Here is a 15,402-nt window from a genome sequence, read left to right on the forward strand (position 1 = left end):
TTATGATGATTGTACCTTTTGTTATGAAATATTGTAAAGACTCTACTATTTAAGGAATTATAACTTGTATATCTACTTAACCTGGATTAGGTAAAATTGTAACCCATGGCAACATACCACAAACAAACCAGTGATGGTGTCACTATGAAACCCTTCAAGACCTACAACCTCTACTATTTTCTCAGAATATGTCTTTTTTGTTTATAACTTATTTGATACATAAACTGAAAGCATCAATGTCAATTTATATGTTAGCAAAATTTAAATGCTTTAAAAAAATCTTTTTTTATTACAGTTATTTATTTTTTAGTAATCTCTACACTCAATGTGGGGCTCGAACTCACAACCCTGAGACCAAGAGTTGCATGCTTTTCTGAATGAGCCAGCCAGGTGCCCCCAAATGTAATTAATTTTTGAAAACAAAAACAGATGAAAGAAAAAAAAGAGAAAAGAAAAATCCTGTTCTTTCTATGTTCTACTAGATAGATCAGGGCATAGCCCCAAGAGTATATAGCTACTCTGTAGATGTCCAGTACAAGTCTCTGAAACTAAAATTTTTATATACAGTAAATGAAACATTAGAATACCTAGACTATGTCAGATTCCATAATGACTCACTCGGTTTGCTAAAATTAGCTTAGGTCACAGCAGTACATAGTGTGGCTATCTTATTCCTCATAGAACAGTAGGAATACCTTACTCAGATTAGCCATTTCCCTCTTGCAGGCAACTAGTAAAGTGAGTGATTAAACTATTACTATGAAGTAAATTTTTCCATCTTGTTCCATCTACTAAGTTTATATAAGCTCAAGCTCCTAATCAAGAAACTTTTATAAGTATTTTCTTAAAAAAAGGGTAAAAGTTGAAATTGAACCAACCTATATAACAATGGAACTCCAGGTTCAGCAAAAACTGACTTTGTTCATTATTCTGCCACTGAATGAAATAGGAAATACAGGGAAAGGCTATGATTTGGCTAGAAAAAAATTTTTTTGGTCTTGCTGAGTTAGAAGAGTCTATAGAGATATTAGTCTCGAAAATGAGGAGGAATCCTTTCTTAGGGAAAAGTGAAAAGAAAAACGAAGAGAGACTTGGTGATCAATTAAATACGAAAGAACCAAAAACTGCCAGAGTTTTTCTTCACATCTAATTGTTCACTAAGTCCTATGAATTTTAAAATGTCTCATACTCTGGGGCGCCTGGGTGGCTCAGTTGGTTAAGCGTCCATCCCACTCTTGCCTTCTGTTCAGGTCATGATTTTGGGGTTTGCAAGACTGAGCTATGTGCTGGCAGCACAGAGCCTGCTTGGGATTCTCTCTCTCTCTGTCTCTCTCTCTCTCTCTGCACCTACTCCCCCCCACCCCCCCATAAATAAATAAACATTTTTAAAAAATATTGTAAAAGGGGTGCCTGGGTGGCTCAGTTGAGTGTCTGACTTCAGCTCAGGTCATGATCTCGCAGTCCATGAGTTTGAGCCCCACATCAGGCTCTTGTGCTGACAGCTCAGAGCTTGGAGCCTGCTTTGGATTCTGTGCCTCCTCCTCTCTCTGCTCCTCCCCCATTCATGCTGTTCTCTCTCTCTCTCTCTCTCTCTCTCTCTCTCTCTCTCTCTCTCCCTCTCTCTCAAAAATAAACATTAAAATAATAATAATAATAATAATAATAATAAATAAAATAAAAGTAAAATAAAATGTCTTGAACTCTATTACCTTTTTTGACTCCAATGTAGTTCAACCCTTATTTTTAACAGATGTGTTTTCAAAATAGCCTTCTTAATGATTTATCTCCAATGTCCCTTCATCTTTCACATTTTAATTATCGTCTATAGTAATATGATCACCTCATTACTGCACACAAAAAAATTGACGTGTTCCCATTTATATCATTTGGTTGAATTTACTGGTTTTAACTAGATTTACAGACTCAGTCACATCATTCTTATTTTATAAACCCTTCATAGCTCCTTCTTCAAATAGTTTGGCTGAATTTAACACTTTTTGCTAGCTTTAACTAGTGTTTTAGTAATGAATCAGCAAGGATTTAATGGCTGTTATACATTGTACTAGGTTTATAATACTTTCCCTATTCTCACAGATCTTAAACTAGTTGGATGCTATAAGATCAATAAACTTTGAGACACTGCTCCATCATTCAGTACTTAATTGTTCTGTGCCTATTGTGTGATTGGAAATCAAAGAAAGAAAATAACAAAAAAATTAAGAAAAGACCTCATGGAGGAGGTAGAATTTTAGCTGAAGGTAGGCAATACACAAAATGATAGTAAAGGGATTTAATGGATATAGAGGAATCTGATGGGGGTGAAGGTGTCAGGAGAGCTATGAGAAAATCCAGGGGAGAGGGAATTGACAGGGGAATTGTAAAGATGTAGGACACTAATAATGGGGAACAATGAGATGCAACCTTGGCTAGTGAAGGTGGATTCTATTAGAGAATGTCTTGGAAGCCCCGCAGAGGCATTTAAATTTGACTTTATATACAGACACCAATTAATAAAAAGAAAGAGATGGCATAAAAGATTATTCTAGCATCCATGTTTAGGCATATGGAAGAGATAGGCAAACAGAGACATTTGGAAAGAAATTACAGGGCTTAAAGGGAGATTGGAGGTAAAGAGAAGAAACTGTCAAAGGTGAGTACAAAGTTTCTGGCCTTGGAAACTATAAAAATGGAGACATCACTAAAATAAACAGGATGGGAAACAAAGAAGGTTTGAGAATGGGGAGTAGGAGACGGTTTGGGACATGTTAGATAGATGTAAGCATATCAAGTGGAGCTATCCCAAGGCTATTCTATAGCGTAATACTGGATGAAGCCAAGAATCCAGTGCAAAAATAGATAGGTATAGTGATCTATCAATGCCTTGCACCTGTTTAGGATTTTAAAGCCATATAGTATTAATTTTGAGCTTCAACATCCAGGAGGGTAGAAGAACAGAAATTAACACCTTCATTTCGCAAATAAATTAATGTTTAGAATTCATGTGACTTGCCCAAAGTCAAAGAAGTTGTTAGCAGGAAAGCCAAGAAAATTCTAGTTCCTTACTCATGCCATTATACTCCTGGCTTTTAAGAAGCAAGCAAAATTCAAGGCTCTTCTTCCAAAAAGAGCCATCAGCATGGAGGCAACAAGTGAGGCCATGAGAATGTATAATTCTTTGAGGGCAGAAGAAGAGAAGAAGAAAAGATCTCTTGCAGATAGATACAATTAATTAAAATAAGGAAGGAAGACAGCTCAGCAACAGATACCACCAAGTAGACAGAAGCACTCAAGAGGGTAGGAAAAAAATCAAAACCAGGAAAGTGCCGAGTCAGGAAAGCCAAAAATGGAGTAAGTACTCAGTGATCCTAAATGCCAAAGTTGGAAGAAGGTGATTTGGCATGGAGGTAACACATTTGATGGTCGATTTGTTTTTCTTCAAAAATGTAACTCTTGAGATATTGAGGGGGAAAATCCCTCAATGTGTACTGTCAACATCTATCTGTTGCACTATTAAAGGGGGCTGCATTTTATTTTTCATACATTAAAACTTCCACTTCACAAGTTACAGTAACACAAAAAAGTGTGAAAGTTTTCAATGTTAAAAAATTATAAAGTCTAAAGAATAAGCTCAAATATATTTCAACATAACCTGATCAGTTTTTTAAATTTTTATTTGAGAGGCTTTTGATATATATAAATAACAGTTTGCTTTTTTCTGTGACCTATTTTACTAAATCAAAGTTTCAATAAAGGAAAAAAATGAGGGCTATGAAAAAGCAAAACTATAGATATCCTCCAAGTAAAATTACATATGAAATAATTTACCAAGTTTTATAATAATTAATAGAAATAATATGGTAAATTTCTTGATCATATATGCAACTTCTGTCTTAAGTGGAAGCATGGAAAGAAAAGTGAACTATTTTACCCTCCTAACATGACAAATATAACATTTTCAACTTTATAACTAAAATCAACTTTCGTTAGTGATATTGTTAAAATATGGCACTGTCTTTGCACTAATTGAGTTTAGAAAAGTCTTTGGAAATTTTACCTGTCTTAAAGTTTTAAAAAATTAGCATGACAATAGATTAAAAATTTAAAAGACACAGCTAATCAAACAACTTGCTACTGACCTTGTTCAAGTCTGAAGAGGGTCTTTTCCAGCTTTTCCATTTCGTTCAGAAGTAAAATTCTAATTTGTTTACTGTGTCCCATTTTGGCTTTTAGAAGATTTGAAATCTTTCAGAAGAATTAAAAGAACTCCAAAATCGAATGAGTTACCCCTATGAAACAAAAAGGAATTAAGATCAAGAAAATAACTATTACCTTTAATTCCTCAAGGCTGACAGCCGCACTTACATGTTCTAAATGTGTTTTAACCTTAGCAAAGCAAAAAGAATGAATCCTATAAAGAAGACCTGAGAAGGTAAATAGTTGTTTCCTCCCTTAGAGAACAATAGGACCAAAGCAAAACTATTGTATTATAGATTCTTACAATTAAAACAAAAAACAAAACTGAATTATTCTCAGAGAAAAGCAATACGTTTTGGAAAGCCTGGATTTGGGTGGGGGGGAAAATTCCCGGTCCCAAGCCAAAGGGCTTTGAAGACTACAAACGGCACTTCTGCTTACAAGAGATTAGTTTGCTCAAAGATAACAGGTGGGAGAGCTCCCCATTCCCAAATTCGGGTTGGAAGCCACCAATGGGGAGATGAGAACAGAAGGAAGCAGTTGTTGCCCCTGGAATAGCTGCTGCAGACATAGGATGTACAGACGGAGCTATAGATAGAAAGAACCCATTTCCCTGAGAGGCCAGCGGCATTCCTAGCACTTACACGGAGCAAGTTATACGTGCAGCTTCTGGGACACTGCAGGACCCGCGACTCTGGTGTTGGAGTCGGGGGAGGAGACGGGAAGGAAAGCAAACGGGGAAAGGCAGGCTGCCCAGGCGCAAAAAGCAGCCCCAGACAAGGAGGGCCGGGCGCCGTGAAGGGCAAAGGGCGGGGCGGCGGCAGCCGGGCCAGGGATAAGGCCGTTGTGTGAATGGCAGAGAGCTTCTCCGTGACTCCGCCTCGCGCTGGTCCCGGAGAAGACCCTCGACCCACCGGGCCTCAAGTTCCCCACACGCCCGGGTGGGAGCTGACAGGTCCCCTCGCCCACTTCCGGGAGGTTCCTCACCCTGCTCGCCGCGACCGCTAGTCTCGCGAGAATGCGGTCAGCGGGGCCGGGGTCCGGGAGGCGGCTGGGGCCCAGGCAGCGAGCTGCTTTTGGTTTTCGGCGCGAGGGAGGTGCGAGGTCGGGAGTGTGCACTTTCTTTACCAGCCTGCGACCTCGTGGTTGAACATTAAAATGCTACGGTAGAAGGCTGCCAGCTAGATTGAGCTGCGTATGTCACAGGGTCGTTTTGTGGACCGGCTGAATGGTGGGAGGCGAGAGACCTGGCTTCCTGTGCTTTTTCTACCACGATGTGTTTTGTGTCTTTGTTTTGATTTTTTTTTTTTTTTAATTTTAACGTGGCCTAAGTTTACGTGGCCTAAACTCTCTGAATCTTGATTTCCCCGTGTCTAAAGTAAGGGGCCGTCTACAATCTCAGACATTCCATCCTTCGTGTGTCTACCACCTCTAGTGCTAACACAGGGCACATCTTGAATGCAGACACGGAACTACTAGGTAGGTGAAATGTGGCCAGTTTGCAAACAATTGAGGGTGCAAATACCGCTTGTACAACGTCTGGTTGTATCTGATGTACACTGCATAGACCTGAAGAGCATATGCGATTAAGGATCTATATTGGCTGCACATATTTCAGGCCAGAAATTTAGGATCTGGTACAGATGTCTAAGGAGATTTTATGCCTGAGGAAAAGAAACCCCTTCTAGAGTTTTTTGAGGACACCTAGAGATCATGAGAAAAAAGACATGAGTGCAGAGAAAGATCTTGCTTTCTTTATTGTGGAAATAATGTAGATCCAACAACAATGGTTAAAAACTAAAGATACTGAAATGTTTGTTTCAGTAGATTTCCGAGAATGGCTAGTTGCAAGTGGTCCAAAACTGAGTTTGGGTATCTGTAGTTCATTTATTCATTCAACTAGTATTTATTGAGCACCTAGATTTGCCAGGCATGGAAGTGAATCAAAGTCACTGCCCTCATGGAACTCTTACATTTTGTTGGTGGGAGGCAGATAAATAAATAAGATAAATAAATTATATAAGATAACAAAAGGTTGTAGGAAGTGGGAAGCATAGAAGAGTCAGGAAAAGGAAGTTTGCAATTGTAAATACAATAGTCAGTAAAGGACTTGCTGGTGAGTTGACATCTGATCCCAGTCAGAGAAAGAGCAAAGAGGATATCCAGGGTAGAGGGTTACATACAGAGGTACAGAAAGTTCAAAGGCCATGAGGTAGGAGCACCCTTGTGGATTTAAGGAGGCCACTATAGCTGAGTGAAGAGAGTGGTAAGAGATTAGGATAGATAAAGGGGGGGGGGGGGGCTTGACAGCCAGATCTTGTAAGGCTTTGTAGGCCATTGCAAGGATTTGGGCTTTTAATATGGGCAAAAGAGACGTTGGAGCATTTTGAAAAGAGGAGTGACCTCATCTGATAGACCTTTTAAAGGATTACCTTGCAACTTTATGGAAAATAGCTAAATAAACTGGAGGGTGTGGTGAGGAAGGAAGTGAGACCAGTTAAGCAGTTATTTCAATTAACCAAGATACAATGATGTTGGGTGTGTGTGTGTGTGTGTGTGTGTGTGTGTGTGTGTGTAAAGAAGGTATAGCAATGAAGGTGGTGAGAAGTTGTTGAATTATGGATCTATTTTGAAAGTAGAGCTTATACTGATGATGAGAAAGTAGTGTTCTTCAATTTGTAAGTCACATTGAGGATTGTAAATCATACCCATTGAGGGTTATAAAAGTAATTTAGTTGCAACCAACAATTTTTTTAATGTTTATTTTTTTTGAGGGTGGGGAGAGAGAGAGAAAGAGAGAGAGAATGCGAGCAGGGGAGGGGCAGCGAGAAAGGGAGACACAGAATCCAAAGCAGGCTGGGCTGTCAGCACAGAGCCCTACACTTGGCTCTAATCCAGGAACTGTGAGATCACGACCTGAGCTGAAGTTGGAGGCTTAATCACCTGAGCCACCCAGGCGCCCTGCAACCAACAGTTTTTAAAATAAAATAGGAATGATCTGAGTGCATTGCATCTGGTAAGACTATTATTTCAAGAAACTTCTGTTTCTGTTACTTATGTTTTGTTGTAGTGAGTCCTGTATTCCTACTGGGAGTCATGGTCAAAAACATGTTTGAGAGCCACCACTCTCAAAAATTATGCTGTGTAAAAGCATAACCATTCATGATTATGAAATGTGCCTGTGTTTTAATCCCAGCTTTGCCACTAACTGGCTGTTCAGCTTTCTAAGATACTTAACCTTGGCCGCCTGGATGGTTAAAGTCGGTTAAGCATCTGACTTTGGCTCAGGTCATGATCTTGAAGTTCGTGAGTTTGAGCCCACATCCGACTCTTTGCTGTCAGTGCAGAGCCCACTTCAGATTCCCTGTCCCTCTCTCTGCCCCCAGCTTGTGTGCTTTCTCTCCCCACCCCCCCTCAAAAAATAAATAAACATTAAAAACAAATGGAATGAATGAAATATGGCCCTTTGTAGCAACATGGATGGAAGTGGAGAGTGTGATGCTAAGTGAAATAAGCCATACAGAGAAAGACAGATACCATATGGTTTCACTCTTATGTGGATCCTGAGAAACTTAACAGAAACCCATGGGGGAGGGGAAGGAAAAAAAAAAAAAAGAGGTTAGAGTGGGAGAGAGCCAAAGCATAAGAGACTGTTAAAAACTGAGAACAAACTGAAGGTTGATGGGGGGTGGGAGGGAGGGGAGGGTAGGTGATGGGTATTGAAGAGGGCATCTTTTGGGATGAGCACTGGGTGTTGTATGGAAACCAATTTGACAATAAACTTCATATATTGAAAAAAAAAACAAATGGAAGATACTCAACCTTTTTGTGCTTTGGTTTTTACAACTGTAAAACAGGGATAAAAATAGTGCCTACTATTAATTAAATGAGGACTTAGCACTGTACCTGAGACATGTGTAAGTACAAATACTAGGGTGGGACCCTGACTGATGTGGAATACAGTTCATGTTTATGTTTGTCTTCAGGGTCTCCTTTCCGTACCCCCTTTGAGTCTCTCCTATGACCATCTCATCACACTGCTCTCCTGTTGATCACTCTTCTCCAGGGCTCCAAAATTAGCTTTCCCTGTTCTCCCTCCACCAGCAAAACTGTCACTTTAGGGCCCAATATTCCAGCTAAAATAAGGAGTAAAATAGACTGACAAAATGAATTCCTTTAGTGGTGAGTTATTCTTACACAAATGCTTGCATTTTAAAAGATTCGTCCATCCAAATGATCTTAATTTTGGAGATTTCATACTGTGAAAGAAAGTGAAGAAGGTCAAGTAATGGAAAAATTATGATTCAATGTGATGTGTCTCAGAGATTACATTTACAAGCCACACAGCGTCCTTTTTAGAAAAGAAGAGTCACGCTAAGTGTGCTATTTGTGAAGTTCTTGGAATGCCAGTGAATCTGCAATCTAGACCTACAGTGGTACCATGTGCTGCCTTCATTTTGGCAAACATTTGTCATGTGCCTGTCGTGTGCATAACAGATCTATATATACACAATAATCTCATGCTAGAGTTGTCAGGAGAAGAATCTCCTTGAGGAACATCTGATGGATAATCTCAGCTATTTGGCAGTGACTCTAGTGTTTTCTAAAACATTGATATGAATGTATCTGGGGAGTGGGAGAAGGGCTGTGGTCAGAAGGGTCAGAAAACACTAGAGTGTTTCTTAAGGTCTGTGTATGGGAGTGTCTGTTTTGGGAAAGGAAAGGAGTTATTTAGGGTATTATGTATAGTCTGGTCCCAGTCCTGTGAGATTCTGGGTCTGAAGTGGAGGGATCTGCCTTATTTGGCTTTTATATTCATCAGCATTTTTTGTGTATCTTATTTTGTAGTGATTATATACTGACATTATGAATAATTTTATTTTGTAAAATTTGGAATTGTGTTTTCAAAATCTCTTCTAAGTAGAACAGTTTATTCTGCATTTTTGGGAAATATCCAGACTTAGCCAAGGAAGAGAAGGGAAGATAGGAAGGAAATAGAGCTGAAGTCAGACAAGAAGAAGGACCTAATATAATGGTGATAGAGATACAGAAACCAGAGAGAGATTTTTCAAAAAAGGATAGTACAACACAAAGAAAACGAATTTTTGGAAACAAACTCGGGATTAGTTTTAATCTCTCTGAATTACAGTTGATTCATCTGTAAATTGGAGAGAATAACGCTTCATTTGGAGGGTGGTTTTGAAGATTAGATGAAATAATGAAAGCATTCAAGGCATCTATTATATAGCCCTTGGTAAAAATCAGGCTTTTAATAAATGATAGCCTAAAAAGAGAAGGACTGATGGCCAGTTGTCTTTGCTGGGTTTTGATGGCAGTTAGACAAAGCAGATGAAGAGGAAGTCTCCCAGAGCCTGGCCAACAAAAGAATCTAAAGGTCTGTTATCTTACTCTGTGAAGAGGGAGTATAAAGGTGAACTCAGAAAAGGAAGTCAGAGCCCAAGGTTTTAGCCTAAATCATAGAGAACAGAGGAAGGACGTAAGAAAGAAGTAAGGTTTTGTTGCTGTACAATTAATATTTATTAGAACAATTATTGACATGTACATGTAATGGAGGTAAAGATAGTTGTATTTTATTTAAAAAAACAAAAACAAAAACAAAAGCCAAAACTTGCGTGGGAAAAGTCATTAAAAAAGTCCTAAGCATTGATATAACAAATTGACCAAAAAGAGCATATGGAATGCTTTGAAACCCTGGTAAGAGGAAACTCGAGAGGGTGTTTTAGTGGTGATGGTTTCTTTTTTCTAAAGATAGGTATTTTAAAATGTTCTTTGGCCCTAAATTTAGAACTAAATCATTTTTACCCTTGCAAATAAATTTAACTTCCTGTTGAAATCCTGCCTCCAGAATTTCCCTGTGGAAGGATGGAGTTGGCAGCCTGTTTGGGGAACAAGGATGAGGGAAGGAAGACTTGAACTGATTTTCTATATTTGTCAGGACCACTTTAGCTGCATATGACAGAAAACAACAACAACAACAACAACAACAACAACAACAACAACGCAACAGTGGCTTAAACAAGAGATAAATTTGTTTCTTTCTTGCATAAAAGTTTAGAGGTAAGCAATTCAAAGCTGGTGTGGCAGGTCTGTAAAGGCAGTAGGAAGCCGGGATCTCTCTAGCTCACAGCTTCCTCCCTCTTATTATGTGGATCTTATCATAGTACCCAAGGCTGCCAGAACTCCAGCTATCATATCCAAGTTCAGGCAATATAATGGAAGAAGAGGAAAAGAAAGGTGTACCTCTTCCCTTTAAGCTTTCCTGGAAATACCAGACAGCATTTCTGCTTCTATCTCATTAGCCAAAACTTGGTCACAAGGTACACACAAATGTAACTTGTGTCTGGGCAGCCATGAGACTAGCCAAAATACAGGTTTTGTTATTAAGGAAAGAGAATGAATAACTAGTAGTGTCTGCCACAGTTTGCGTGGCACTTTATTTTCCATTTTAATTGTTATCAAAGCAATGCGGTTTGGAGCAGGGGGATGGAAGGCCCAGGAGGAGTGTCTCCAAGGTAAAAAATGGAACTGATTATTTAATGTGCTTGACCACATGGAGAGATGTTTCACAAACACCTTAGTTTTCTGTCAGAAAGCTTGGGGGTGATTAAGCAAACTTCCCCCAAACTTTAAAAAGTCCAGTTGGAGATTGCAGCTATAGACCTATTAGCCAAATGAGCTTGCTACAACTGAACTCCAGAACCAGCCAGCTTACCTAACCCATCATGGCCAGACTGGAGAAATCATGCTCACTGCATGTTTATTCTCAGAAAAGGACAGAGGTGGGGCGCCTGGGGGGCTCAGTCGGTTGAGCGTTTGACTTCAGCTCAGGTCATGATGTAACGGTTCTGAGTTTGAGCCCCATGTGGGACCCTCGGCTATCAACAGAGAGCCTGCTTCGGATCCTCTGTCCTTCTCTCTCTCTGCCCCTCCCCCGCTCACTCTCCCGCCCCAAAATAAATAAGCTTAAAAACAAAAAAAGGACAGAGGTAAGCCAAGCTCACCAGTTATTTTTCCACAAATTTACCAACCAGCTAAATCACTCTCCACTCCCCAGGAATGGAGTAAATTAACTAGTGCAAAGAGAAGCCAGAGATTTATTTAGGGAAGCTCTTTCTTAAAAAAAAAAAAAAGAATTAGGGGAAAGCATTCTTCTTCAGGCATTGCATAAGCCCCTTAACTTCTTTTGTGGTCTGATTCCTAAGCTGTAATTTATCTTTCAAGGATATACAAAAATAAAATGTCTGAAATGTTTCAAAAATTAATATATACCCTATAAATAGTTAATAACACTGAATGTTTAATGAGCATCTAGGAGGTGCCAGGCACTGTTCTAAGCCCATTACATGAAATAACTCAATTCCCAGGACACTATTGTTACCCCCAATTTAAAGGTATGTAAACTGAGTGCCCAAGGTTAAGTAGTTTGTTTAAGGTCGCGTAGGAATCAAGTGGAAGAGTGGGATTTCAACTGTATTCTCAGCGACTCTGTTCAGTCAACTCTAAATCTGAGGGCATTGATGTTATCCCCATGGCCTGGAAATCAATAAAGGTTTTCTAAATTGAATTTGGATATTGCTGACTTTATATATGGCTATGACAACAGTGAGTTTGTTTTCTTCTAGGAATATTCTGGCTAATCTAATACTCAGTCATCTCAGGACAGCTGCTTCAGGAAATCTTTCCCTGCCTTGCCCTCTTTCCCGTGGGTCTGGGTTAGGTGTTCCTCTTTCATGTCCTCTGTTGTATGATGTATGATATCATGTTGTATAATAACTGCCTTTTCTCTTTCTCACTAGAGTTTTTGAGGCAGGGATTGTGTTTCCTGTGTCTGGATGGCAGAACTGTAAAATTGTTTACATTTCTTAGATATATTAAGAAAACTATACTTTCTTCTTTTTAAAAAAATTTAAATAAGACTTTTATTTTAGAATAGTTTAAGAAAATAGTTGCAAAGAGAATACAGAGAGATCCCAGTTTCCCCTGCTGTTAAGATCTTACAATAGTATTATTCATGTGTTACAATTAGTGAACCAATATTGATACATTATTACAGTCCATAGTTTATTAGATTTCCTCACTTTTTACCTCCTATCCTTTTTCTGTTCTGGGAGCCCTTCAGGATACCACATAACGTTTAGTTGTCATGTCTCCTTAAACTCCTTTTGGCTGTGACAGTTTCTCAGACTTTCCTTTAAAAAAAAAAAAGTTTTTATTGATATATAATGGACATATACCATTGTGTAAATTCAAGGTGTGCAATGTGTTGATTTGATATATATTGCAAATATGATTGCCACTATAGAGTTAACTAACATTCCACCACATCACATAATCATTTCTTTTTGGGGATGCAAACCTGTAAGACCTAGTCTTCTAGTAAGACCTGGCCTCTTTGAAGTTCATAATACTGTATTATTGTCTATAACCACTATGCTATACATTAGATATCCAGGACTTATTTATCTACTGGTTGCAAGTTTGTAACCTTACAATATCTCCCCATTTCTCCCACCCTCAGCCCCCATACATACTATATCTTCTTTAGCCATTCGTCCATTGATAGATACTTAGGCTGTTTCCTTTCTTTTTCTTTCCTCTCCTCTCCTCTCCTCTCCTTTCCTTTCCATTCCCTTCCTTCCTTTCCTTCCTCTCTGTCTCTCCCTCTCCTTCTTTCTTGCTTTCTTTCATGATTTCAGGAGTAGAATTTAGTGATTCATCACTTATATATAACACCCAGTGCTCATTCCAACAACTGCCCTCCTTAATGCCCATCACCCTAGGTTGTTTCCATCTATATTTTTAAAAACTGCTCTGATCCCCTTTACTGCTCTCCAACTGCTGGACATGGGAAAGCAAAAATAATTTTTGTCTATTTTGAAACTAATCCTGATCCAATTATTTAAATAATTTCTTTGGGGCACGTGGGTGGCTCAGTAGGTTCAGTGTCTCACTCTTGATTTCAGGTCAGGTCATGATTTCGTGATTCATGGGATCAAGCCCCACACTGGGCTCTGCACTTTCAGCACAGATTCTCTCTCTCCCTCTCTCTCTGCCCCTCCCCTGCTTGTGTTCTCTCTCTTTTTCAAATATATAAACATTAAAAAATAAAAAAATAAAAAATAATAATCTCTTTAAACTTGCCTCTATGAAATAATTGTTTTATTGTTTCCATCCCCCTTCTCCATACTTCTAAGCTGATGTCTGCCATACAGAGCAGGGTCTCACATGGAATCATTGCTTTGGAGGAGTTGAACTCTGTGGCCTTGAACTGGGCATTGTGTAGGGGCTGGTGTTACCTAAAGTACATCTCTATAGTCCTGTTCCTGGTTATTCTGTTGACGTAAGCTGCTAATGTGTATAGCTGTTAAATTGTGGTCATTCTTTCTTGGCTTGGTCAGAGCCTAGAAGCCTTCTCTGCTGTTTAGGCTTCCTTGAGGTCCTCCTTCCGCTGCAGACCCCTCCAAGAGTCTGAAGGGTTCTTAACCTGGCCCAAGGCCCAAGGCATCCATTTCATAAGCCTTTGCTGGAATCACCTCACTCTGCCATGGTGAATCCATGTAATATGGGCTGGGGATGGAAACTAGGTCCTGCCTGTAACTGATGTCCTTGCTTTACCCTCCTAACCATGCTGGGGCTCCCCTTTTTGGACCTTCCCCACTTTTTTTTTTTTTTTTTTTTTTTACCTAGCATAACACTCTTCAACCAGAGTTCAAAACAGGGAGCAGAACAAAAAGTCCTCTATGCATTTGACAAATACTGTGCCTGCTGTGTGGTAAACACCGTTCAGGAACTGTAGGAACAGTAATGAACAAAGCAGACATAAATCCTTGCCTATCTGGAGTTTCTATTCTTTAAAATTTTTTTTTTAATGTTTATTTATTTTTGAGACAGAGAGAGAGAGAGAGAGAGAGCGAGCACATGAGCAAGAGAGGGGCAGAGAGAGAGGGAGACACAGAATCTGAAGCAGGCTCCAGGCTCTGAGCTGTCAGCACAGAGCCAGATGCAGGGCTCAAACTCATGAACTGTGAGATCAGGACCTGAGCTGAAGTCAGATGCTTAACCAACTGAGCTACCCAGGTGCCCCTGGAGTTTATATTCTAATAATGCCCTGAACCTGTCTGACTTGTTCCCACCAGGACACATCACACTATTTCTCTCACGTCCCTCTCTCTTTAGATGGTCACATTTTCACAATTACTCAAGCCCAGAAGGAATGGATTTCCCTTCCTTCCTACCAGGAACTAGTTCATTAGTCCCTGTCTCTAATGTTAAATGAGAGATAAAAGAACTTACAAAGTTCTGTATCAAACATGCCTATAGTCTTGCTGCAAAATCATATTTTGAGTGCAAAGTGTTTAATATTAACCCTTCTTTCTCTTTACATTAATTCTTTAGCAACCCAAGACTCTTACTGAGGCAGTTGGGTATCCTAGGCCAAATGGGAGAAAGTCTGGTATGTTGCAAAGGCAAATGATAAAGGTACATTTATATCTTTAAAATAGTATCCTGGATTACATTAGGATCTGCATTGCCTGGTGTAGTACCTGACACTGAAAGCCATTCAATAATGGCTATAAGAATGAGTGAAAGATGGAAGGAATGGATAACTTAATGGATTATATTATATTTATACTTTTGTTTCTGGATCAATGAATAATTTACTTTAGGCTAACATTTTTGACATTTACTTTAGGCTAACATTTCTGGCTTATTTCACTTACCATCACCTCCTTAGGGTTCACTCATGTTGTCATGTGTCAGAATTTCCTTCCTTTTTAAGGCTGGATAATATTCCATTGTATGCATTTACCCCATTTTGTTTATCTATGCATGTGTCATTGGACATTTGGGTTGTTTATGTCTTACCTACTGTGAATAATGCTGCTGTGAACATAGGTGTACAAATATCTCTTTGAGACTCTGCTTTAAGTTCTTTTGGAAATACACTCAGAAGTGGAATTGCTAGATCATATGGTAATTCAATTTTTAATCTTTTGAGGGTCTGTCATACTGTTTTTCATAGCAGCTGTACCATTTTAGATTCCCATCAACAGTGCACAGGGTTTCAATTTCTCCACATCATTGCCAGCACTTGTTCTTTTCTTTTTTTAAAAGTATTCTATTTTTTTAATGTTTGTTTATTTTTGAGAGAGAGAGAGCCAGCAGAGGAGGGGCAGAGAGAGAGGG

At 39.2% G+C, this 15,402-nt stretch overlaps 2 protein-coding genes across 5 annotated transcripts in view; one reads left to right on the top strand and one right to left on the bottom strand.

The window, feature by feature from the left end:
- AGL (amylo-alpha-1, 6-glucosidase, 4-alpha-glucanotransferase) overlaps nucleotides 1-5,137 on the bottom strand; it is an 83,559-nt gene extending 78,422 nt beyond the window's left edge. For 2 of the 3 annotated variants that reach the window (XR_008418393.1, XM_019457604.2), the window contains exons 1-2: nucleotides 4,839-5,137; nucleotides 4,137-4,286 (exon numbers count right to left, since the gene is read on the bottom strand). Coding sequence is in view for 2 of the 3 variants with exons in the window: in XM_019457604.2 (XP_019313149.1) it covers nucleotides 4,137-4,218 (82 nt within the window). In the remaining variant the exon portion in view is untranslated. Of the gene's footprint in view, nucleotides 1-4,136; nucleotides 4,287-4,362; nucleotides 4,506-4,838 lie in introns of those variants that run through there. The other variant, XM_019457605.2, reaches the window with a different exon arrangement.
- Nucleotides 5,138-5,274: 137 nt separating this feature from the next.
- FRRS1 (ferric chelate reductase 1) overlaps nucleotides 5,275-15,402 on the top strand; it is a 102,169-nt gene continuing 92,041 nt past the window's right edge. For both annotated transcript variants that reach the window (XM_053892060.1, XM_019457608.2), the window contains exon 1: nucleotides 5,275-5,673. The gene's annotated coding sequence lies outside the window, so the exon portion shown is untranslated. The remainder of the gene's footprint in view (nucleotides 5,674-15,402) is intronic.

This window comes from Panthera pardus, unplaced genomic scaffold, assembly GCF_024362965.1.
Source record: "Panthera pardus isolate Hobbes unplaced genomic scaffold, ASM2436296v1 HiC_scaffold_11, whole genome shotgun sequence".
Lineage (NCBI taxonomy): Eukaryota > Metazoa > Chordata > Mammalia > Carnivora > Felidae > Panthera > Panthera pardus.